This window comes from Chionomys nivalis, chromosome 8 (genome assembly GCF_950005125.1).
Source record: "Chionomys nivalis chromosome 8, mChiNiv1.1, whole genome shotgun sequence".
Lineage (NCBI taxonomy): Eukaryota > Metazoa > Chordata > Mammalia > Rodentia > Cricetidae > Chionomys > Chionomys nivalis.
In genome coordinates, this window is record NC_080093.1 from 52,132,939 (window position 1) to 52,158,764 (window position 25,826).

The 25,826-nt window shown below is 51.5% G+C and overlaps 1 protein-coding gene and 1 long non-coding RNA gene across 2 annotated transcripts; both read left to right on the top strand.

Annotated features, from left to right (window-relative positions):
- The first annotated feature begins 14,795 nt into the window (after positions 1-14,795).
- LOC130880784 (uncharacterized) lies at positions 14,796-16,816 on the top strand. Its single transcript, XR_009057629.1, has 3 exons — positions 14,796-14,867; positions 15,896-15,972; positions 16,306-16,816. It is a non-coding gene; the product is annotated as an uncharacterized LOC130880784 (long non-coding RNA).
- Positions 16,817-16,849: 33 nt separating this feature from the next.
- Smim38 (small integral membrane protein 38) lies at positions 16,850-17,610 on the top strand. The gene has a single exon (XM_057779809.1). The coding sequence runs from the start codon at positions 16,881-16,883 to the stop codon at positions 17,034-17,036; it is 156 nt and encodes a 51-aa protein (XP_057635792.1). The 5' UTR covers positions 16,850-16,880; the 3' UTR covers positions 17,037-17,610.
- The last annotated feature ends 8,216 nt before the right edge of the window (positions 17,611-25,826 follow it).

A 25,826-nucleotide genomic window follows, 5' to 3' on the forward strand; every position in this document is an offset into this window, starting at 1 on the left:
ATGACTTCCTCTCTCACCTCTGCCCCCCAAGCACTGGGGTGACAGACATGTCACTGCCCTTGGCTCAAATGTGAATCCCCTCTGCATCTCATCATTTTTGGAGGTACAGGGCGTGTCTCAGACTATGTGTGCCTTTTTTTATTCCCTGACTCACTGGTCACCGACCATCCTTCAGCCCTGACCAGTGACACCCTTGAACTCCCCTTCCTGTGTCCATACAGAAATGGACAAGTGTCCCCTCATAGTCCGGCTGTGTGTGGAGGCCTGACCGGGTCTTCAGGAACGAGGATTCAACTTCCACTTCAGTCGTTTGGGGCTGTGGATGATCGACAGATGGCTTGCCTTGCTTTGCCTCGGTATTGTCATCTGTCATCTAAGAGTCACTGTGAGGGCTCTTAGCGCTGTAGCTGAGGCCCGCTCTGGGGTACCTGACCCGTGTGTGGCTACATGTGGCCATCTCTGTCTCCATATCTGAAACTCATATCTGAAACCTTGGCGTACTCTGGGTGGGCAGAAAGTCTTGTTATTTCTACTACTGAGCTGGTGGGGAAACTGAGGCCTGGGAAGATGAAGCCATTGGCTCAAGGCTGTGGGGCCATTCCTCGGGGAGGTCAGGCATGGGTGACTATCTGATTCCCACTAGGGAGCTGATGGGCAGCCCTCATCTGTCCAGCTATTTCCTCTACCGTCTCAGGACTGACTGGCTTCCCAAGGGGTAGCCACCCCAGACTTGGAGTAGCATCCACCCCAAAGTGAGTGTTTTACCCTCCTTGTGAAGCTGACAGAGCCTTCTTCTCTCTTGGAGGGGACAGAGACACATGGGGTACTTGGTAGCATCCTCAGAGTGACTGTGTGTGGACCCGAGGCTGCAGAGCTAAAGGTGGGTGAGAGAGAAGGCTCCTTAGAGAGGCATGCGAGAGACCAGGGGTGCATTGTCCTGGCGAGGGGCAGCTGAAGGGCTGATCTTGGAGGTCACCAGAGGCCAGTGCATCCTCAGCACACCCATCCCAGAGTGCGTGGAAGTGGCCGTGTAGTCTGGTCTCTGGATATCCAAGCTCTTTACTGAAGTTTGTGTCTTGATTGTTCTCAGATTGGTCTCCAGAGAGGTGCTACAGGGATGGTCAGAGCCTCAGTAGGTGGGGCCTAAGGGGAGGCTTATGTCCCTCTTCGATATTATAAGACCCTGCTGCCCATGCTCCCATTTCTTTCTCTCGCTCTTATTTTTTTCTTTCTTCCTTTTTTTTCTATTTATTTGTTTCTTTCTTTGTTTTTATGAATCTCAGGCTGGCCTTAGTTTTATACCAATCTTCCTGCCTCTGCTTCCCAGCTTCTGATATGACAGGTATGCACCATCATCCCTAGTTTATTAATTTAATTTAGTTTTGGGGGCTAGGACCTTACTATGCAGACCAGGCTAGCTTATAGTTCATGATGATCCTCCTGCCTCTGCTTCCCCAGCACTGAGATTAGATGCATGGTGCTGGGGATGGAATTCAGGGCCTTGTTCTGGCTAAGCAAATCACTCTATCAACTGAACCACAGAGATGATTAAATAATAACAGTCCTTGGGGGGACTCCCACCCCCATTCTACAAATGAAGAAACAGAGGCTTAGAGAGGTGAGGGATTTACCCAGTGAGTCAAGGTGGGGCTCAAACCTCAGCCTTGTGGGTGTAGAGTGGTAGCCATGTGTCCCCTACCCAGCATCCCCCAGGAGAACAGCATCTGTGGAGCTCTGTGCCTCAGCTCAAGGCCCTGTAACCTGATCTCACTGTCATTCTGTAGGCCCCTGAGGTGTGTCACCTGGTCCCCTACCTGCCTGAGGTTGCTTGTTTGCGGTCAGCATGTATGAGGGTTTCAAGCCTCAAGGGCAAACCCTCACAGCGAGCTGGCCTCTCTATGCTGCTTCCATGACCACAGTGGAGCCAGGCCTCCGTTCCTGAATCAATGTGTGGGAACCCCTGCCCAAGGCCCAGCACACAGTAGGAGTTTTAGGGAATCATTTCACATGCTGGAGACAGGAGGTGTCTTGAGAAACAGAACTCAGCACCCAGTCCGGAGAGCCCTATGTGAGGAGTCCAGAGAGAGCACTGTGTGAGTCCAGAGAGAGCACTGTGTGAGTCCAGAGAGAGCACTGTGTGAGGATCCAGAGAGAGCACTGTGTGAGTCCAGAGAGAGCACTGTGTGAGTCCAGAGAGAGCACTGTGTGAGTCCAGAGAGAGCACTGTGTGAGTCCAGAGAGAGCCCTATGTGAGGAGTCCAGAGAGAGCACTGTGTGAGTCCAGAGAGAGCACTGTGTGAGGATCCAGAGAGAGCACTGTGTGAGTCCAGAGAGCACTGTGTGAGTCCAGAGAGCACTGTGTGAGTCCAGAGAGAGCCCTATGTGAGGAGTCCAGAGAGAGCACTGTGTGAGTCCAGAGAGAGCACTGTGTGAGTCCAGAGAGAGCACTGTGTGAGTCCAGAGAGCACTGTGTGAGGAGTTGGGAGCCCCTACTTCAAGTCCCTAACTGACCTAGGCCAGCATTGCCCCCTCCCGGCCTATGTGCTCCTCACCCCAGATGTGGCCCAGGTAGGCAGTGGAAGAGGCTGCTAGCCACGGGGACAGGACTCAGGCTCTGCCTGCTGTTTACCAGGGTTCTGCTGGGAGGGTTCCACCTCCTGCCTGCGGTCCTGCTGCGGGCCTCCTCCCCACTGTGTCTGACTCACAACTCGGCTATGCTTTCAGAGGACATTCCAGAGCCCCCACCCTGCACCGGGGCTCTCTGTGGGGGCAGACTGCAAGACTGTGTGCCGTCCCTGGGGAAAGAATTTTACTCCCCTAGAAGTGTCCCTTACGCTGCCCTTGTGCCTCTTGGTGGTAGCCACAGCCTGTTCCTGCCTGGGACCTCAGCAAGGGTGTGTGTGTGTGTGTGTGTCCGTGTCCGTGCTGGGGGTTTTCCAGGATCACTGCTAGTCAGCTGACCACAGAGGATAATGAGGCGGGGGAGTCAGCACATCTGGGTCGTTTCTGTTCGTGGACCTTAGATGAGAGGGACTGGCTTTGTGTGAGTGACAATGGACACCCGTGGTTGCAGAAATAAGAGTTGCAGGGGCCATACACAAGTGACAATCATTTCCCCAGGAATGTCCACACCGCCCCATCTTCATGGAGGCTCTTCTGGGTAGGTGAAGTTTGGCTGGGTGGTAGAGCTGAGTTTTGTACTGCAGGGGATCACTTGAGCTTCCCCACCAGTAAGGAATTCCCAAGGCTCCCTAAATCCTCGCTGTCACCCCAAGCCAACCCCTTGTGTCCAACTCTAACCCAGATTCTTATGTGTGACTCTGCATTCTGCCGGCCTCTCGGTTAGTTGTGAGGGTGTTCAGTACCTGGGCCCTGAGTGCAGGGCTAAGTTCTCACCCACTCCCTAATGGCAAACACAGCTTGATGCATGGGAGGTCCTGGAAATCCTCTGTTGGAGTCTGTGTGCTGGGACCTTGAGTCTGTTCCTGCCCTCTCCTTCCTTCCTGGCAGGTTCATCTGCCCTGCTGCCTTTGCTGCTCCCTCTCCTTCCAGGGTGCTGGGCCTGAGCTCTCTCTTCTGTCCAGGGAGAAAAGACTCATTGCGTTTGGATTTGTTGTGGGTTCTAGGAATTAAGATACATCTGGAAGCCTCAGGGAAGAGCCTGCAGTGCTGGATTAAAGGTGTCTTCTGTGGGGCCTCATCTTTTGCAGAGGGAGGGAGGTGTGGATGCTGTTTTCCCAAGGCTGGTTACCTCATCTCTGTGGGGAGGGCTGGGACAGTCATGTATTTTACAGGTTGGGGGCAGTCAACACAGCTGGCACTGACCCTACTTCAGTGTCCAGTGAGAGCCTTGCTATCATTCAGTGTGACCGTCTTAGTGTGGCCTTGACTTTTGCAGGAGTCCTGCGAAGGGACAGCACAGACAACAGTGGGCCCTGGCCTGGATATAGCTGCCTGGGCCTTTAGGTTGCCTGCCCCAAAGGGCCCTTCATTTCTCTGGAGCAGTTCTACCCAATAGAAACATCACGTAGACATGGCAGGTGCTGCAGAGATGTTTGGTGGTTAAGAGAATGTATTGCATGGCCATTCTTGCAGAGGACCAGAGTTCAGTTCCCAGCACAGCTGGTGGCTCACAACTGTAACTCCAACTCCAGTGGATCCAGTGCCCTCTTCTGGCCTCTATAGGCACCTGTATTCATGTGCAAAATTCACATAGATAATGCATGAATGTAATTTTTAAAAAAAGTCAGTGTTGGACTTTGATCCCAGCACTCAGGAGGCAGAGGCAGGTGGATCTCTGTGAGTTTGAGGCCAGCCCAATCTACACAGCAAGTTTCAGGTCAGACAGACCCTGTCTCAAACAAACAAACAAACAAACAAACAAACAAACAACTAGAAAAAAAAGAGAGAGAAAGTGTTAAGGCAAACTACTTAAGAGGATGCTGCCATTTTGAATCAGCACCTTAAAGAGATCAAAGGAGGTAGATCAAATGGATCTAGCGGTCCCTGCACGTGACCAACACTCAAAGCTTGATTGTGCATTCTAATTCATCTTCATCAGAGAGTTGATCACACACAAAGGCTCTGCCTGTTGAGCTTCTGATCGTGGTGAAGTTGTATTGAACAGTCTCATGCCAGGCAGTGGTGGCACATGCCTTTAACCTCAGCACTTGGGAGGCAGAAGCAGGTAAAGTTCTAAGTTTGAGGCCAGCTTGGTCTACATAATTGAGTTCCAGGACAGCCATGGCTACGTAGAAAAACCCTGTCTCAAAAGACCAAAGAATAAAACTAACCACAATAAAAAAACAAACAAACAACTTCAGTCTTTAAACTTAATTAAAACAAAAATATATTTTATTTATTTATATGCTTGTTAGTTTGTTTTGGGTTTTTTGAGACAGGGTTTGTGTATTGGTTGTCCTATCTGTAGACCAGGCTGACCTTGAACTCAGAGAGACCCTCCTGCCTCTGTCTTCTGAGTGCTGGGATTAAAGGTGTGTGCACCAGTACTGCCCAGCATTTTATTTAAGATTGGATTTATGTGTGTCTGTGTGTGGGTGTGCACACTTACATGTGGGAGTACCTTTAGAGGCCAGAAGAGGGCATCAGATCCCCAGGGTTGGAGTTACAGGATGTTGTGAGTTGCTTGCTGTGGGTGCTGGGAACAGAACTTGGGTCTTCTAGAATTGCAATATGCACCCTTAACCAATGAGTCATCTCTCCAGTCCTCCTTCTTTTCCTTTTCTTACTTCTTCTTCTAATTTTTTTTTTTGTTTTTGTTTTTTTCGAGACAGGGTTTCTCTGTAGCTTTGGTGCCCATCCCGGAACTAGCTCTTGTAGACCAGGCTGGCCTCGAATTCACAGAGATCCGCCTGCCTCTGCCTCCTGAGTGCTGGGATTAAAGGTGTGCGCCACCACCTCCTGGCTTCTTCTTCTAATTTGTATGTAGCCCAGGCTGGTCTAGAACTTAACATGTAGCTAAGGATGATCTTGAACTTCTGGCCTTCCTGCCTCCACCTAACCCGGTGCTGGGATTCCAGCCCGGGTCACCATACCTGGTATTATTAGGTGCTGGGGGATCAGATCCCAGACTTCGTGCATACTACGGTTAACCCCTAGCTCTGCCTCTGGTCTTACTTTGCCATGGGGCTGAGGGAAGGTAACACTGGGTGTGTGGGAGATCCACACTGAGCTGCTCAGGGCTAAGCCCTGAAGAAGAACGGGGGAGACAGAGAGGGCTGTGTGGTTTCTCAGGGACCAGGCAGGGAGTCTGCCCTGGCCATTGGGATGCTGAGAAGAGCTCACTTTGGGTCTTGGCCCTTAGGCCTGGCAGCTGCTGGGGGCTGACTGCCTGTGGTCCTGAGGTTGGCACAACAAAGGCTGGCGGCCAGCAGCAGGGTGGGTGGGTGGGTGTGCCGAGGGGCAGCATCCATCACTGCCAGCATCCTGTGGCCCTGCCAAGTGGTGGTGGAAGTGGGTCCAGGTGCCAAGGTGCCTGGTAACTGGATTGCTATGTGAAAAATGACAGGGGTATCCACAGCCAAACCTCCGCCTTCATCTTGGGATTCTGGAGTCAGGCGGGTGGCGGCTGGAGCCAGGCTGTTTGTGCAGGGCGGCTGTGGGAAGGTGCCCTGGGACAGGACAGATTACAGCCAAGGGTATTACCCGCTGGGCGCAGGGGCAAGGGAGAGGTCAACAATCCCAGACAACAGAAAGCACAGCTGCTGGCCCTCCTGGGCTTGAGGACGGTGGCTCTGGGCACAGAGGGTGGGGCCAGTACCTGCTGGGTGCCAGGCGATGGTGCCAGTTGCACAATTGGGGTGGTATTTCTAGGGCACACAGCACTTGGTTCCAAGGTATTTTAGAGGCACATGATAATGTTTTCTTTTTCAAATCAGAAGATTTTAAACTATATAACTTGGTTGGGAGCATGCTTGCCCTGCATGCACATACCCTGGGATTCTGTCCCAGACCTGCATGGACCAGGCATGATGGTACACACCTGTCGTCCCAGCACTGGTGAGGTGGAGGCAGGAGGATCAGGAATTCATAGTCATGTCTCAAAAGTGAGGGTGTCATAGGCTGTCCCACTCCCTGAGGGTGTTTTGATGTGGGTAAAGGATATTTTCTTCAGTGGTGTGGCTTCTGGTAGGTGGTCCAGGCACATACAAGGTGGATACAAGGTGCCTGGGATGAACATGGTCAAGATATATAATATATGAAAACGCCATAACAAAGGCCATTATATATAATTAATATATACTAATTCAAGACTGCTAGTTTGTACACCTGTTCAAACGTTTATGCCGGATTCGGTGATGGCCCTGCAAAAATTCATGCCCACCCAGAAACTCCATAACTTAGAAAAAGGGTCTTGGTCGATGTAATTAGTGAGGTCACATGCAGTAGGGTGGGCCATGGCTCTGTCCCTTAGAAGAATGCTATAGGAAGAGACACAAAGCCATACAAGGCCTGTGATGTCACAGTGATGTGACCACAAGCCAAGAAGTTCCAGAGCTCCCAGGCCCTCGAAGAGGCAGGAAGGACAGCCTCCAGGGCCTTCTGGGGAGAGCAACCCTGCCTGCACCTTGAGCTTACATGTGTGGCCACTCCATGCAAGCCATCTAGGCTGAGGTGCCGTCCTGGAAAGCCAGTCAGAGTGGAAGGGGAGCTTGCCTCTTGTCTAAGATGGATGTGATACTCAGCATTTAATTTATTGTTCTTTTGTTGTTTGTTTTGTTCTGTTTTTTGAGACAGGGTTTCTCTGTGTATCTCTGGTTGTCCTGGATCTAGTTCTGTAGACCAGACTGGCCTCGAACTCAGAGATCCACCCCCCTCTGCCTCTTGAATTAAAGCTATGTGCCACCAACACTGGCTCTTTTTACTTTTAGATGGTCTCACTATGTGGTCCTGGATGTCCTGAAACTTGTTATGTAGACCAGGCTGTCCTTTAATTCAAAGATATGTGTGACTCTGCCTCGTGCTGGAATTAAAAACATTGTTTCCAGGAGAGGGTGAGACTCACCCCCACCCTGCCAGCTCCATGCTGGGCAGTGGTGTGAGGGAGGCTCTCCTCACTCAAGGGACCTTAGCACCTTGTTGGTGTGAGGGTGCGGGAAAGAGGTGAGCCTGGGTCAGAATCTCACTTCTGGTTGGCTATGGACACTTATGCCTGTATTACCAGCACTTGGGAGGATAAGGCAAGAGGAATGCCATGAGTTTGGGGCTAGCCTGGGATACAGAGTGAGTTCCGGGCTAGCCTGAGCTATGGAGCAAAATGAAGCATTCTTGGTTCTGGTTCCTGCTCTGCTGTTTTTTGGACAAGTGACCTTGAGGGGATCAAGACCTTTGTCAGCCTCTTTCATCCAATCTGTTAGATATGCCAACCCTGATTTCTGCTTTTGAGGGTGCCCCTTGTTTCTGTGTCCCCTAGAATGTAGCTCAGAGCAGGGCTTTGGGGAGAGGGAATGGTCAGGGTGTTGGAGAGCCCTATCTCTGTTTCCATGTGTCTGTCACCCATTATCTCTGCCTCCACACATCTGTCACCCATCAGCCTAGTTGACCACTCCCTGTGCATCATAGCACAGGCCTGCAGCAGGGGAGCAGGGACATTGCAAAGGAGGCCACTCCTGCCTGCTGCAGTGAGCCCTCCCTGCACCCGTGTGGTGGGTCAGGGTAGCTGCCGTCCTCCAGGATTCCCTCCAGTTCAAGGTCCGCCCTCTTGGTTTTTTTGTCCTCAAGATCTGCTCAGCATGGCAGTCATCCTAAGCTTAACTCCAGGAAGCTATTCTTGCCTCAGTTACCTGGGAGTTCTTTCCCTGCTGGCCATGCGACAAGGCACCGTGAGAACCCAGCAAGTAGCAGGGTTAAGGGTTGTTCTGCGTGGATGTGGGTGGCTGGAAAGGTTCCCAGGCAGGGACCTCTCTGTGGGTCACAGTCACTTGTCCTGCCGTCTCAGGGCTATCAAGGAGGGGGGCTGACACGTGTTCCCGGGAAAACACGCAAACACTGCTTGGGGAGGCACCTGGACCTGTGTGTTACCACATTCCGCCATAGGCAGAGACGGGGTACAGACATGACAGTGACCCTCCTTTCAGGCCCAGAGGCAGGGAGATTAGTGGGCTGGTGGTGCAGCCCAGGAGAACTGCTTTTGTCCCTGCTGGGCCCCACATTCCTGCCTCTAGGTGGAACCTGTGATCCCCAAGACAGGCCACAGTCCCAGAAAGCCCTGAGCTCTTGTTTTTCTGTTTGGCAGATCTGTCAGACAGAATCAGCATGGAATACTGAGGGTCCTTTGATCAGTCCAAAGAAGTGGGGGCTCTCCTTGTGCCACCCCAAAGTTATCTGCAGTCTCTCTTGCAAACTCTTAGGCTTCTCCAGCTGGGGAGTAGTGTTCCTACTTGGGGTTAGGATCCCTCCAGAACCCAGACAGCACTTCTTGCTCTGCCTGCCTCAGTTTTCCTACAGAGAAATGGGGGAGCCCTAGCCTATTTCCTTACAACTGGGCCTAGAGGGCTCCCTGGGAGAGATGTTTGACTTTGTGAGCAGTTTCAGGGTTTCTTGGTGACCTTGAGCCACAGAAGGCTAGGGAAAGATCCTCAGATCATCCTGAGGAGAGGTCAGTAAGAACTTGATCCCTCCAAGTCCCTCTGTGAGCAAAGTCCCCAATTTGTCCCTGCCTTCTGAACACAGGTGAAGGGTGCAGTGTCCCTGGGGACAGCCTTAGGGGTTTGAGGTAAACACTGAAATGGGCCAGGGTGGAAACTATGCTGGATGACCCTGGGCTACAGGGCTCCTTGGGGCCTTGGCTTCCTCATTCAGAGTAGCAAGGGTAAGACTGGTTAGGGACATGATTCAAGAGGCTACATCTTCCCGGCGTCTTAGCCCAAGTTCAAGAGTTGTGCTCTTTGCGATTCTTACCGTCAAGTCAGTGATAAGAGTGTGGCCTTTGTGGGTGTAAGACAGTCTGAGGTGTAGTTAGCAGAAAGGGAAAATCGCATTTGTTTATGTTTCCGCTGTGCGATGCCATGGTACACAGAGTTCAGTGACTCAGCTGTCACAGGGTAGCTTGTCACACAAGTTCCCTCATTCTGCCCCCTTGCTACCAAGCTTGGCCTGCAGCAGGGCCTATGTGCTGTCCCTGTGGCTTTACCTGTTCTAGAACATTCTATCAGTGTCTCCTGCAGAGGTAGCCTTGTGCATGACTCCCGTCACCTGCCACCAAGTGTTTACTGTCTACGCCGGCAGCCTGTGTGTCTGTGACTCACCTGTTGCTCAAGATCACATGAGACTTGTGCCCGTTCCAGGCTGTCTGACTAGGAACAGAGTGGAACTCGGTTTCTCATCTCCCACGTAACCAATCACCGAGTTGTATCTGGATGAGCGGCAATGAGTGAAGCCACCGTGGACACTCGCGCCAGGTCTGTGTGGACCTGGCTGTGCTTTCTGTCTCATCCACTCTGATGCTGGTCACATTTCTCCATGGCTGTGGCGGTATACCTGATGTAAGGGTTGCGGCATAGAGACCATGTCTCAGAGGCAGGGTAGCCTCAGGGAGAGGCAAGAGCAGCTTCCTGGCGTGGTTCTTGCTCATCTTCCACGGTCAGCAGCGTCAGAGTGACCTCCTGTTCTTACCAAGTGAGCACTGTCACCTACCCCTGACAGCGCAGACACCTGAAGTCCCTTAGGGTAGCAGAGATGAGGGTGCTGCCAAGGCAGTGACAGAAGTCTCTCTCTCTCTCTCTCTCTCTCTCCTCTCTCTCTCTCTCTCTCTCTCTCTCTCTCTTTCTTCTCTCTCTCTCTCTCTCTCTCTCTCTCTTTCTTCTCTCTCTCTCTCTCCTCTCTCTCTCTCTCTCTCTCTCTCTCATTTAAATGTTTCTTCTATCTGAGTTCCTTTGGTGACAGTGACCCGATGGTTCATCTCAATGGTGGCTAGTCTTTTCTTTTTGTCTCCTTGGTTTTGCCTTTTGCAGAGTAATCTTAATTCTCACCTCCTCTGCCACCCCTCTGGGGACACAGAAAGGGCCCTTCACCCTTCATGAAGGCCTTTGGGCACAGCGGGTACGGGTACATACCCTAACAGCTGAGAAGGGGAAACAGATGACAAGAGGGAGGGAAGAAGTGGGGGGGTGGGGGAGTGGGGGTTAGGGGAGTGGGGGTTAGGGGACTGGGAGCTGGAAGAGTGGGAAGAGGCCTGGAGTCTTCAAAGGAGGCAGGAAAAAAGGAGGAGGAGGGAGAAGAAGGGAGAAGGAGGGGGAAGGGGGACCGAGGAGGCCCTGAGTCTTCAAAGGCTCCTCTAGAGAGGCACAAGCCACTCTGTCTCTTGAAAAACGGTCTTGTCTGCTTGTGAAAGCTAGTCTGGTTCATTGATAAAAACAGGTATTGTTTTAGGATTGAATGTGTTAATGAGTCCCAGCCCTGGACCGCTAGCAATTGCGGGGGGGGGGGGGAATATAGGCCCTTTCTCACTTCCTTACTGCCTCTCAAGGTACAGTTAGGTGGCCACCCCAAAACAGCCACCTCTAGCAGGCCTGGTGCGGGGAGGATGCTCCCTCCTAACCCTTCAGAGTGGTTGGCACTTCTGGTTCCTGCTGCCCAGATAAAGGCATGCTAGAGTCACACATGTCCCTAGACTTTCCAACACCTTGCCTCCCTTTAGGGATGGTGTCCACTCTCTGCAGAAATATCCCTGAAAACATGACTTCATCTACACTTAGGTACCATTGGTCCATTAGCTCCTCTGATGTGGAGTTCCACGTGGGGCTCACTGTCCCTTCCCACTCTGGGACTGTCAGTTGAGACAAGAAATACCAAGGGAGGCCGTTAGGAATTCTGACAAGAGAGGCTGAATAAATTACGCTCCTTTGCACGCCCTAATCCGGTGTTGTGCTGGCTTCTGGGACATGGCTAATTTATTTGGAATTTCATTCTGGGCTGACAGCGGCCTGCAGGCTGTTTGATCACCAGGCAGAGTTACACACTGGCTTTCACTGGCTGCAAGACGGCCTCCTCGGGCTTGGCCTGCAGCGGCCTTTTCAGAGGGCTGCCCCTCCTTGGGACACAAGCCCCTTGCTGACCCAGCCCTCCACCTCCCCACTTGTCCCGCCAGCAGCGGCGGTGTTAATCTGCCTTTGTGGTGCAGGAAGAAAGATTTATTTTCTTCTGTCTGGGGGTCTCAAGCACTGAGGGGGCAATCCTCTTTGAAAAGCACGTTCTGTTGATTTCAGGGGCTGGACTTTTTTCTTTTTCTTTTTTTCAAGACAGGGTCTCATGTAGCTTAGAATGCCAATTTACTAGATAGCCTCGGTTGGTCTAGAACTCCTGATTCTCCTGCCTCAGCCTCCCTGCTGCGGGACTTTATAGATGCACACTGCTACCGTGCCTCTCCCTGCCTCCATTCATGTATATATGTGTGTGTGTAGGTCTGCACGTGTGGGCACGTGTGTGTGTGCATGTGTAGGTCTCCATGTGTGAGCACGTGTGTGTGTGTGTGCGCATGTGTAGATTTGCATGTGTGGGCACGTGTGTGTATATATATGTTTGTGTGTAATTTTGCATGTGTGTGCGTTTATGTGTGTATGTGGAGGATCATCTTCTGTCCCTCTTCTTTATCTTATTCAATGAGGCAGGTCTTTCAGTCAAACTGAGCTCAAACTACAGGGCTAGGGATTTGCCTCCCAAGCTGGGGGTGCATGCAGACTGCCATACCCACCCTACAGTGTACCTCCTGCTTGTGAGGCAGGTGTCTTAGCCGCTCAGCCAGATCCTTTTGTTTTTCAGTACTGGGTCCTGTTTGATACTGTAACTCACATTGGCCTTGAACTTGAGCCCTTGTTTTATAGGCACACATGCATTACCAGGCCCCTTGCAACTGCGTGTTTGAGGGTGGGGTTCTCAGGGAAGAATTGGGCTGACTACAGACTTTCTTTGAGAGTATCCCCAGGGTTACTGAAGCTTCCTCACCCTTTGGAGCTCCTTCTTGGCAGAAGTAACTGACCGTTACTTTTGTAATCCCCATACTTCTGCAAGGGATGTGCTCGTTCTCTCTCTTTCTCATGCTTAACTCTCTCGTCTCTGTCAGCATGAGTGTCTGATTTTTGTAAAAAGGTAAAAGTAACCACTGGGGGCTGGGAAGATGACTCAACCATTGAGAGCTTTGGCTGCTCTTGCAGAGAGCCTGAGTTCAGTTCCTAGCTTCCACATGGTGGCTCACAACCGTTTGTAACTCCAGTTTCGGGAGAGCTGACACCCTCTTCTGGCCTTTGCAGACACTGTCCACATGCGATGCACAGATGCATATGCAGGCAAAAACACCCATGAATATAGTATAAAATAAATGTTCAGAAAAACGGAAGTGCCGGGCATTGTGTCGTACACCTTTAATCCCAGCACTGGGGAGGTAGAGGCTGGAGGATCTTTGTGAGTTTGAGGCCAGCCTGGTCTACAGAGTGAGTTTCAGGACAGCCAGGGTTACACAGAGAAACCCTGTCTAGAATAACCAAAGGAGAAAAAGATGAGGAGGAGGAGAAGAAATAAAAGTAGCAATTGTTACTAAGGCTGAGGACCCTTCTTACTCTTAGCGCTTGCCCCTGGAGGCTACACAGTTTTGGCAGAATCTGGTCTAAGAAGTGTGGGCTTCCTGTAACTTGCCCTAGAGTCCTCAGCCCATGTGGCACCAGGGTACCCTGGAGAGCTCCTGAGAGAGAGACACAGGAGAGTGTAGAGGTTGTGAGTGCCGGGAGGAAAAGGAAAAGTCGCTCTGGGCTGGGCAGAGCTAGCCACACAAGTGTGAGGAACCAAGTGACATCCCTAGAACCTGAGAAAAAGTCAAGTATGGTGACAGATTCTGTGACCCCAGCACTGTGGAGGTGGAGACCGGCAGATCACCTCTCCAGATTAGAGAAGGATCTTATCTCAAAGAGGAAAAAAAGTGGCTGGTGTCTGAGGAACAACACCCGAGGTTGACTTCTGGCCTTCACACACATACTCACGTACAGACGCCCCCCCCCCAGTACTATAAACCAATCAGAAGCAGGTGTGCACCTTGACTATGCCTCTGCCGCAAGGTCGAGTCCACGCAGTCCAGTGGGGCCTTAGTTATGTCCGGGTGCGCTGCCCCTGTGAAGCATGTCCAGTACTGCACTGCTTGCCACCAGGAATGGTGGCTGTGCACTTTATGAGCAAGGAAGTGACACATGGACACAGACCTGCTTGCTGAGGGCTCTGAGCAGGCACTTGAGTGGGTCCTTGGGCTCATTCCCAGCACTGTCACCAGTAGGGACAACAGACCCCCAGTGGGGACCAGGCTTCCACTGGAAAGAGCTTCCCCCTCCCAAACTTTTCACCGCTGACATTCCCCACCAGCCTGGGTTTTTACTTGATAAACACCAGGGAATAGTGGACAAGAAACCCGTCCCTTGTCACTTCAGTGCTTGAACATAGGTGTAGGAAGTCACCATGGATCAATCCTTCAAAACTTAAAGCTAACCAGAGTCTCCAAATCTGACCTCTGTGACAAGTGACAGGAGCCTCCATGGCTGAGCTCTGAATATCATAGCAGACACTATTTGCGTCTCTGAGTCACGTTGCCTTGGGCCATGTCCTTATAGCAAGTGCTTCGGGATGTGATGGCCCAAGAGGAAATCGGAAAGCAGGAGGATGGGGATGGCGGAAGCCATAAAAGGATTGGCTTTGGGCACAAGCCCCTTTCCTCAATGGCAGGATGTTCTAGTGGCTGTGTACCGTTTAGTTAGTCCAGGGCACCCAGGCTCATCCATTGCATGGTCAAGGTTTTGTGAATGTCTGCACAGGGGACAGCTCCTTAGCTCCGGTAATGAGGCTGGGGGGCCCTAAAGGACCAGGAAGAACACAGACCGTGCTCACCATTGCTGACAGTTGTGGGTGACTCAGAGTCCCTCTTGCCACAGCGGGGGCACCCATGTGTCTTCCAGGCAGAGGAGCTGTATCTGTGCTGTTCCCATCATTTCATGTTTCTTCCTGTGTCTCCTCCATCCTCAGGTCCAGCACCCCACCCACATCCTCTCTTAGGAGCAGCGTGGTGCTGTCCATGGGAGGAGGGTCACACACTTCCTCCCTTGAAGGATACTCAAACCTTGTGCTTGCTGACTCTCGGAGGCAATGAACAGGAGAGGCCAGGTCTCCTTGACCCCACAGTCTCTTGTGTCTAGGTGCCATGTGACCTGGGACAATATTGACTTGGCCTATCTGATGGTGTGCTTGACAAACACAGTTTTGTTTCGAGCCACCTTGGCTCCACCAGTCTGGTGGGCCTGAGCTGGTGGCCACGCTCAGGGCAGACAGCTCCGGCTTTCAAGAAAGCCAGCCTTACCGGAGATGTGGCCTCACAGGTGAGTGAGTGGCTGGCTGAGCCCTTGGCTTCCTCCCTTCCCAATAGCATGGTGGCGTCCATCTGGGGACCATCACCCCAGACTCAAGTGGGTTTCTTTACTAAGGGAGCAGGACCTTCCAGGACATTCCAGAAACCCTTGACGAGCAAATGCTTGGGTCTGGCTCTGAATTTCTAGGCCCACACTTACATTTGGAGTGAGAAAAATAAACCTGGAGCTTGTTCCGAGAGTATTGTCCCCAGAGTGCTGGGTTGGGTGGCCTGGCAAGATGCCCTGTAAGTTGCAGAGCAGGAGATAACCTCAGTGAGTCCAGGGATGTACTGGCTGCCGGATGAGAGGTGGAGGGTGGACACCAGTAATTTAAGTGCACCTGGCACACTTCAGGTCAGTGTTGTGAAACCCACAGATTGGCACCAACCTCGTTCTTCACTTTCTACCCTCAGGTGTGCCGCCTGCCAGTCCTTTGTGTTTGCATTATTAGGAACCTTCTAGAAAGGCTGTACAGGCTGAATAACTCACATTGCCACCCAGGCGAGTTCAGGGAGAGGTGACAGGTGATGGAGCACACAAGCTCTCCATGAGGAAGGGTCACCTGGCATCTCTCAGGACTTGTTGGACTGGCTCCTGGGAGACAGCTTGGGTTGGAAGTCCCGTACCCTGTGGCCCAACACTCTGACCCTCATTCCCCGCACTATGCTTTCAGCTGCAGGTGATGCGCTGTTTTGTGGGACACAAGTTGGTATTAGGGGTAGGAGACAGCAAGCCAGCTGTCTCTCACCCAAGGAGACTTAGTTATCAGGAACCAGAGTGGATAGGGTCTGTGTGTGTGTGTATGTGTGTGTGTGCATACGCGCGCTCATGCACGCGTACATGTGAGGGGGGAATGCATATATGCAACGAGCACACGTGTATGGCAGACAGACATAATTGGACAGGTGTTGTTTTTCTGGAAAATTCTGGAGGTGCATCTCCAGGGTGTCTGCTCTGTGCTGCTCAGCCCATTTAGGGATACTCTCTTTGTCTTTCAGATCAGGGGGCTCTGACCTCATTTCCCAGCAAGGAGCCTGAGTTCTAAGGGAGCAAGTATCCTCTCTACCATCACTCAGTGAGTCCCAGGCTAATAGGCCTGCAGGCTTGTGCGGGCGGGTAGGGGTGCCTGTAGGGGTTCCTTTCTCAGAAACCTCTGTGGGGTTGGGGTGTGTGGTGTTCAGCCCACCTCCAGAGGCTGCCCCAGAGGGAAGAGATTACCCCTCCTCCCAGGTTCCAGACCCTTTCTGGGGCGGTCTGTGTTGACCACCCCCATGCTGCCACAGGCTGGAGCTGCCTTGGGGACTGGACTCTGCGCACAGCCTGTGTGCTAATTGAGCCATGTCTGGGGTCACCTCTGGGCTCCAGCCGACTGTTTCCCCTCTCTGTGCCTCTCTCCTCTTTTCAATAGTACAGTCTCCCTGCCGCCCTCCCTGCTGGGCCGGGCCTCCCTGCAAGCCTCGTGGCCCCCGCTCGGTGCGGGCCTGCTGCTGCTGCTGCTGCACAGCCCGCCCAGCCTTGGACTGCGCCGGCCTCCAGAAGTGATAGCTAATTGGGGAGAGAAAGAGCCCGATTGTCTGCGGCAGCCGGAAAGGCCAGGAGGAGGCGGCCGCTTCGCCCTGCAGCTGCCACCGCCGGAGATGTTTGGGGATTACGTCAGCCTGGCGGGCAGGGGCCGCGGGGACAGCGCGGGAGGCGGGCTCCCGCAGGCCTCCCGCCGCCAGGGCCTCTGGACAATGCTGCCATTGTCGGTGCACGGAGTGCTTAGCTCCCCATGAATGGTGCACGGCCCCTTGACCAAGGAGGCCGCCTGTAGCCCCAACTGTCCCCTCACAGGCAGGGAGGCCCCGTGCGGTGGGAAGGACTGTTTGTGGACTCCACGGGTCTGTCCCTCAGAAGGGGCCACCGGCAGGAAAAGCAGAACTGAGCTCAGGCCCCAGAGAGGTTGCTGTTGCCCCAGCCTGTGTGGTGGCCTCCTGCCTCAGCATGGCTTCCTGGCTTGGGGACACCCTTGGCCCTGACCCACTCATGGTGCTCCTGGTTGTCATCCTCCTGGTGCGCTTCATCCTGTGGTCCTGTCTGGGGACCTATATGGACTACAGGCTGGCCCGGCGTTATCCTGGCAAACCCAAGGAAGAGTAAGCATGAGGACCAGTGGAGACCAACCCAGGTTTTGTACTGTGACGGTATCATCCCTCTGTCCATTGGGTACCACAGATGCCTTCATGCAGGACACCTTTGCTCCCCTGCCATGCCTCTCCAGCCCTGCCCCCATGAGTTCTTTAGCCTGGGTTAACCTCCCTAGGCCTTTACTAGTCAGGCAGGGATACAAAACTTAGTCCTACCCACTGTGCAGAAACCAGAGCCCAGACGAAACAACAGGGTCAGAGAGGCCCCAGAAGCTGCTTAGATTAGTGAGGATTGTCCCACTTGGGCTGTCAAAGAAACCCTTATTACCAGGTGCTCGCCCCCATGGCAGTGTATGCCCCAGGAAATGCCTGGCCTTTCCCTAGTGCTGTTTTTTGTTAATAAGAGCCAGGGTTGTATGGGAGGCCATGGGGACAACCATGGCCATTACTCCCAAGGCCAGTGCTGTCTGGAACCTCTGCTGCCCCAACCAGTCACTGGATGCAGGCAGAGAGCTGCCTCAGTTTCCCAGAGCAGATCTTAGTGACATGTCTTGAGATGGCCTCATGACATGGAATTGAAGCCCCCTTGGCCCCGAAACAACTCCTCACCCACCGGGTCCCAGTTCCCCCCCTGCTTTGTCACAAGGATGAACCTACGGGAATGGCGACACAGCTTTCGCGAGACTGTGCTGGGTTTAAAGCTCAAAATCCCTCACTCTAGGAAGCCTAGGTGGCCTGGGAGAGGAGTGTTCCCAGTTCACACACTTGTGAATATGTGTTTTCCGTGTGTGCTAGAGACCCAAGGCTGTGACAAGACAGGAGATGGGGCATCTGCCAGCCTTCTGCGATTCTCCAGTTCAGTGGTGGTAGTCAGTGATCTCCTGTTTTCTCCTTGAGCGAGATCGCAGAGCAAGGTGTCTGTGTTCGAGGCTGCAGCGTGGCAATTCTGCGACTTGGCAAGGACTGACTTTGGTTTTGCCCTCTTTAGCGCAGGTTTAGGGCTTCATTGCTGTAGGAAGGCTGCAGCTGCTCCAGGGACTTTGCGTGGCGTCCATGTACAGAGAGACGGTACGCTAGAGATGAGGAGCAGTGCCCTCGGGAAGCCTGAGTTTTGTGTCTCATAATCCAGAATGATGTCATAGTGTCTTGGCCTCCGGATGGTTGCTGCCGTAAATACCATGACGGAAGCAGCATGAGGACTCAGCTCACAGCTCCAGATCAGCCATCATGGCTGAACCGTCACTGGGAGGAGCGAGAGGCAGCCACTCCCATTATGCCTGAAGTTGGAAGTGGACAAGCAGCACATGTCCCTCGTGGCCTCTGCCACTGGCCTTGGCCACTCATTTCAGTGATAGCCTTTTGGGGACTGGTTTGGGTATTTGGGTGTCTCTGTGCCTGGATACTAGCACCCATCCCCCAAAAAGGTTCCAGCCAGAACGTTCCCAGAAGAGACAGATGTGCCCCTCTGCTCATGGCTGGTAGTCCTGATACAGGCAGTAGCCACGCAGAGGGCAGTGAATGGTTGGAAGTGGAAGTGGGTGTGGGGGATTTTGTTATTGGACACAGAGCAGTTCTTGGAATCTGTGTGTTAGATTCCTCATCCCTCATCCCTCATCTGAATTTGGAGGCAGGATCTTGAATGAGATGACAAAGGTAAATGAGGTCATATGATCCCTAACCACAGTGACTGGTGCTCTCAGATAAAGAAGACAGACATTAGGACATAGTCTGTGTCAGATGTGGTCTGCAAGCCACGGAGAGAGGCCTCAGGAGAAGCCAGCCCTGTGACACTTCCACCATGGACTTCTGGCCTCCAGCAGGTGAGGTAAAGCAACCTGCAGCTTAAGCCTCCCACCTGTGGTGCTCTGAGCTGATTAATAGAAGAACAATGGAGTCATTCACCCAACAAAGAGTCACTGAGTGTGCCCGGCCCAAGGTCTCCCAACTCAGCACAGCACTGACCCACAGTTGCCTTGGGTCTGGGAGTCACGGTCAGTGGGCAGAAGTTCTGGAAGCAGAGAGTAGTCCGTGTAGGTGCATGTGACTATGGACCACTAAAAATGTGGCCAGTGCAATCTTTGATGCACGGTGAGTGTGACCGCAAAGGCTGTCACAACATATCCGAAATGTCTTCGAGTGGGCTTGCAGGAAAATGGTGGAAGTTTTGGACACATTGCAATAAAATAGAAAAGTTAATTTTCCTGCTTCTTTTAGTGAGTTTCCATGAGATTACCAGAAACATTAGCTGGATGTTTGCAGTTTGCATATTTGTTTATAATGGACAGTTGTGTTTGGAGAATGGTCTACGGTAGCCATAGTTTCTGTTTTGAATGAGTTTCTTACAGGAGGGAAGGAAGGAGGGAGGGAGGGAGGGAGGGAGGGAGGGAGGGAGGGAGGGAGGGAGGGAGGAGAGAGGACATACTTCGAATCAGGCGCTGCTGACTGGGGAAGTCCCATCGAGGGACTTCCTGCTGGAGTTCCCTGTGAAGAGCCCCAGCACAGTGGGTGCCCCCCTCAGGTGAGGCTTTCAGTAGAAGAACAAAAAGCAGCAGGTGAGGGGTCATCAGGTCACCCCAGGCTGGGGAGCTGAGGCACCAGCTGGAGTTCATGGTGGAGCTTTCTGTCCAGGCTGAACTTCCAGCCTCTCCTTCCCACCTTGGGGCTTTTCGCATCCTGGGATAGACAACGGTAACTTCTGTTGGGAATGGCCACCTTCCAGCGGCTCTCAAGGGCTCCAAGTCTTTAATTTTGGGTTATTTTGCTGTTCGTGTCTCTCCAGGTCACGGAGTTGATGGGGGGCAGTCCATCCCCGGACCTTGGAAGACACTCTAAGACAAACATGGGTCTGAAATGGGGGAACCTTTCAAAGAACTCAAGCTACTAATTTACTAATATAATGTCCACTTCAGGCCCTCACAGTGTGTACAGTGGTAGGGACCCATGCACAGTGTGTAACAAGAACACAGAGAGGAGCATTGTGAGTTCCAGGACAACCATGGCTACATAAAGAAACCCTGTCTCGAAAAAATAAAGCCCAGGACCTTGCCTAGGGATGGTGCTGCCTACATTCCCACTTCAATTGACCTAATGGAGACACACCCTCACAGATATGGCCAGAGGTTTGTTTCCATGGTGATTCTAGATTCTGTCAAGTTTACAATCAATATTAATTATCGTAAGTCTACTCCTTGTCAACTTGATACTCAAATGTGTGACTTTCAACCATGCCTCCACCCCACTGTCCCCACGGGCTCACAAGCATCTCATAAAGCAAATGCAATAGAAAAAGAAATGCCAGGGAGATGCCAGGGTCCAGCCAGGAAGACATGGAGGAAACAGCAAAGAAGGACATACAGAATGAAAGAAAGGTAAAAAGCCCCAAGGCAAATCGTAGATGAATAGAACGGTTAAATTAAGTTAAAAGAGCTAGTGGGATAAGCCTAAGCTAAAACCATGCATTCATAATTAATAACAAACCTCTGTGTCTTTATTTGGGAGCTTGTTGGCAGCCCAAAGTTCCAACTACGTTGTAATGTTTCTCTTTAATGGTGCTAATCTCTTTAACTATCACAGTTGTAACCTGAGCTATGGCTGCAAACTTTTCCTCACCAATCTGTATATTTTCCCATCTTACTGTTTTGCTTGTTGCTCTTTCACTGCCGACCTGGATAAGAGCAGTGAACGGTAACCATGCCACAGCCTGAATGCTATCATGTCTAGAGATTTCTTCCGCTAAACTAATTAGTGCATTATTTTTTAATTAAGCCTGACACATTTTCAGGACATGAGAAGAATGCACTTAGGTATCAGACTGATGGCCCCTCCTCCAGTTCCTGATAGAGTCCTTGTTCCCTCTCAGACCTCAAAGCTGAACCGGCAGTGTTTGCATTTCTCTTGGCATTCTGGTCTTCCGAGGTCCCATCAGTCTGGCTGACAAAGTCCTACTATAGCATTCTAGAGTTTTTATAGCTCGTAGGTTCAATTTCTCCCTCATACCTCCTGCAATCCAGTTCCAAGAGACCAAAAACCATATGCCAGGTTTGTCACAGTAGTGAACCCACTCCTGGTACCAATTTTTTGTTTACTTTTCTTGCTGTAACAAAATGTTCAACAAAAGCAACATAGGGAAAGAAAGGTCTATTCTGGCTTACAGTTTCATGGCATAATGCACCATGGTAGAGATGGCATGGCTATCTTGAGGTGACTGGCCACCTTGCGTCCACATACAGAAGGCAGAAACAAATAAATGCTGGTATTCAGATTTGCTTGCTTTCTCTTTTTTAATCAGTGAAGGACCTCATTTCATGGAATGGTGCCATATATACACACACACACACACACACAAAGGGAAGAAATCAGAAGTGGGGTGGGAACATCAGGAAGGAAAATTGTTTATAGCTGGCTGGATGACTTTTCTTGGAAAATGGAATAAAAGCAAACAAACATGAATTCAAATGACAATAACTTTTTTTTCTTTTCTTACTTTTTCTCCCTCATTTCACTGAGTTTCTCTTGTCAGATATTTTCTTTCATCATATGAGAATAAAAAACTATTAATATATCTGATCTTCATTCCTCTGATATAGAGTACATGCCACTTTTTGAAGTTTCATAGTAATGTAGGTATATGGTATGCTACCTTTTAAAACTCTTTGTTTAGTTCATATGATTTTTTTTATTAATTAATTAATTTATTTAATTATTAAAGATTTCTGCCTCTTCCCCGCCACCACCTCCCATTCCCCCCCTTCCCCGAATCAAGTCTTCCTCCCTCCTCAGCCCAAAGAGCAAGCAGGTTTCCCTGCCCTGTGGGAGGTCCAAGGACCACCCACCTCCATCCAGGTCTAGTAAGGTGAGCATCCAAACTACCTAGGCTCCCACAAAGCCATTACGTGCAATAGGATCAAGAACCCATTGCCATTGTTCTTCAGTTCTCAGTAGTCCTCATTGTCCGTTATGTTCAGCGATACCGGTTTTGTCCCATGCTTTTTCAGACCCCGGGCAGCTGGCCTTGGTGAGTTCCCGATAGAACATCCCCATTGCCTCAGTGTGTGGGTGCACCCCTCGCGGTCCTGAGTTCCTTGCTCATGCTCTCTCTCCTTCTGCTCCTCCTTTGGATCGTGAGACTTCAGTCCAGTGCTCCAATGTTGGTCTCTGACAATAACATTTTTATTAAGTAGGCAGACCCAACTCAATCTAGACAAACCATATACACAACATCCTTGTCTCCCTTCCGTGATTATAATGAAATACTTGAAGCTGAGGACTTTATGAAGAAAAGAGGCTTATTTAGTGAACTACTGCTGAAGTCCCAGAGCACAGCATTGGCATCTGATTAGCTCTGGTGGTTGTCATAGAGGAGGCATCGCAATGGCAGGAGTGTACAGGGAGGAGATCCCATATAAGCAGAAACTGACCCGAGGGGCGGGCCAGTGTTGTTCTTTGATCAACTTCTCTTGGGAACTACCTGGGTATAGTGATACTTTGTTTACAATCGAACAAATAAAGCTTGCCGGAAGATCAGAGTGGGAAGCTAGGCACACCAGCCAGCCATACAAGCCAGGCAGTGGTGACACACACCTTTAGTCCCAACAACCTCACTAGTTAGCCACACTAGTTAGGGAACAGGCGGTGGTGGTACACACCTTTACCCAGCACTAGAGAGGAATACAAGGCAGGATGAGACAGGAACTTGCTTTCTTTTCAGCCCAAAGATTTCAAAGAGGTAAGAGCTCTCTAGTGGCTTGGCTGCTTTGCTTCTCTGATCTTTCAGCTTGAACCCCAATATCTATCTCTGGGCTTTTATTATTTATGTTATGACTGGGCTCCTTCGGGAAACTGTTAATCTCATTGGAGGGGGGTTCCCAATGGCCTAATACTTTCCCACTAGACCCCTCCTCTTAAAGGTCCCACAATGTGCCAATCCTTTCACACTGGGGACCAAATACATGAATCCTGAGGGGGCACACTTAAGCTGCCTCAAACCGTAGTTAGAGGAGACATTACAGACCCTATTTATTCCATTTATACTTAGTGTGTGTGTATGCGTGCGTGCGTGTGTGTGGTGTGTAGACCAGAGAACATCTTGCTGTAGTTGATTCTCTCCTTCCGTCTTCTAGGTCCTAGTGATTGAACTCATGTCTTCAGACTTGGTAGCAGGTGCCTTTACCTGCTGAACCCTCTTTCTGGCCCAGTGATCTTTTTTCATGAATCACAAAGAACCACAAGGGAAGAAAACCAGGTGGTGGAAAGTAGTGGGCCTTTGGAGCTGTGGCAGCCACAGAGGGCATGGAGGCAGGGTGTGCAGGGTTTCTTCTGGTCTGTTTTAGGGGCCATCACCAAGGCTAGCGTGGATGTTACTGAACTCAGCACTGGTAGGAAGTCACTGCCTGGAATCTCAGCCCTGTTTGGGCCCCAGAATGCAGGCCTCTTCCCTGCCTGGCCTCCAGTGCTGGTCCTGGAGATGAGTCACAGGTTCTAAAAATAAAGCGGAGAGCTTCGAAACTGTGTGCTTCCTTTTTAAGCCAGCTGCGCCTGCCTAGGGATCCCCGGCAGCTGCCAGCAGCCATGGGGGGCTCTTTTTCCCCATTGGCAAACAACAGCATGTGACTGGCCCCTGAGCGGCCTCAGCCCACTGCACTGGGAAGCTGGGATGGTCTCTGCCCACAGTGGCTTCATACTGAATGGGGAAGAAAAATCAATGTGGGCGAATGGTTACCATATGGATGGAGTCTTGGGCTGTACAAAGGCAGCAGGGTGCCAGGGAAGCTTACCCAGGGGGGGGAGGGAGAAGACTTGGGGTTCTGAGAGGCAGATGGGTAAGGACTGTTGCTGCTGGTCAAATATGCAGGGTAAGCAAGGCCTTGGAGCCTGAAAACTGGTAGACTAGTTCAGGGTGTGAGCCTCAAGCAGGGCATCTCAGATCTCCCCTGGCAATGCTGGTCATCTGGGCAGAGTCCTGGCCACCCTGACCCCTGGCTTTGATGCTCTGAAACTGAGGCTCAGAAACACAGCCAGTCAGCTCTCCAGTGGATCCATCTGCTTCCCAAGATTTGGGAATGCTGGTCCCAGTGCTGTATCCTAGAGACAGCAGAGATGCACGATGCCAAGGCAGATGGATCCATATTGTGAGGGCTTTAGTGCTTACCTAGGAGTTTGAACTTCAGTGCACAGGCGTAAAGGAGCTCTCAGGGCCCTAGGAACTGGAAAGGATGAGTGCTTTTAGGTCTGCATTGAGAATGACCACCGGGAGCTGTGGGGGTGACTGGCTGATGACTGGGCCAAGCAGATATTAGGGGCCCGGGCTACTGCAGTGATGGGAGAGAAAGAATCAGGGATCTGAGGAGCTACAGGGAGAGGATTTGGGTAGATGTCCCTCAGATTCAGGATAGAACCCTGAAATAATTACAGGGGACACACAGAGAGTGTGAGAGGTTGGAGGGAAGGAAGGGGAAGAGAAGGGAGAGGAAGGAAGAGACAGAAAAGGGAAGAAGGAGAGGAGGAAGGAGGTCAAGGTGAAAAGAGGAAGAGGAGAAAGAAGGGGAGGAAAAATTGGGGGAGGAATTGTTGAGGAGTAGAGGAGGAAGGTGGAAGAGATGGGGAGGAAAGTGAAGGAGGAGGAAGATGGAGGCAGAAGGGCTAGAGGAAGGAAAGAGATAAAAAATAGGTGTGCAGCTGGGTCTGTGCGGAATTGGCGGGCTCTATGGAGGTGGCTGCAGCCTGCAGGGTGGGCTCACAGGCTGTGTGGAACTGGCGGGCTCCATGGAGGAGGCTGCAGCCTGCAGGGTGGGCTCACAGGCTTTATCTAAAGCCAACTGCTTTGGAAATAGCTTCTTTGGAGCTTTGGATTCTGTTCAGACTTCCAGCCAGTGGGGTGAGGCACACGTGTGTGCACACACACACACAGACACGCGGGAGGACTCTCTACTCAAAATCTCCAAGTTTGAATATGAATCACACCCTAGAGCCCTCAAAGAGACACCCATAATGTGACTGAAACTTACCAGCGTGGGGGCAGCCTGTTCTAATCTTTACAGCACACGTGGGCTTGGATTGGCTGAAAGGGGCCCCTAGATGCTCTTCTCGGGGTGTGCCTGGTTTTGGTGGAGAGTGGGTGGACCCATGGCCTGTCCCTGCTTTGTCATCTCCAAGGTCTTTGTGAATCTCAGGGTAACTGAGGTTCTCCAGGGACATGGTTTATGCTGAGGTTGCTTGTGTGTTTTATTTATTTTGAGATAGGATCTCACTATGTAACCCTGACTGGACTTACACTTTCAGTGTAGACAAGGTTGGCCTTGAACTCATAAAGATTTGTCAGCTTCTGCCTCCCAAGTGGTGGAATTAGAGGCATGCATCCCTAGGCCTTATTTTTGTTTTATTTTTATGTGTGCCTGCCTGCGTATATGTGAGTATATCTACATGAGTGCTGGTGCCCACAGAGGTCAGAAGAGTGCAGGAGATGCCCTGGAACTAGAGTTACAGGCAGTTGTGATCTGCCCAAGGCTGGTGCTGGTGACTGAACTCAAGTCCTCTGTAAGAGCAGCAAGCCTTCTTAAGCCCTGAGCCATCTCTTGAGCCCTGCGTTGCCTGTTCATCAAGCTATCTAGTTCTGCGTTTTCGTTAGTGGGTAACCTGCACTGATGCACACCAGGGAAGGCTCGTGTACCTGTCTTGCTTGCTTGAGCTTTGCGGCCGGCAGGTAGCAAGTGCCCCACCATCACTCGCCCATTGGCAGGGATCTTTCTGAAGAATCCTCTTGCCTGGCTGGGTTTTCCTGGGTCCTTCAGTGTTCAAGGGGCTTTAA

Coding starts and splice junctions, on each gene's coding strand:
- Smim38 (XM_057779809.1), top strand. CDS start 16,881: ATGGCTTCCTGGCTTGGGGACACCCTTGGCCCTGACCCACTCATGGTG.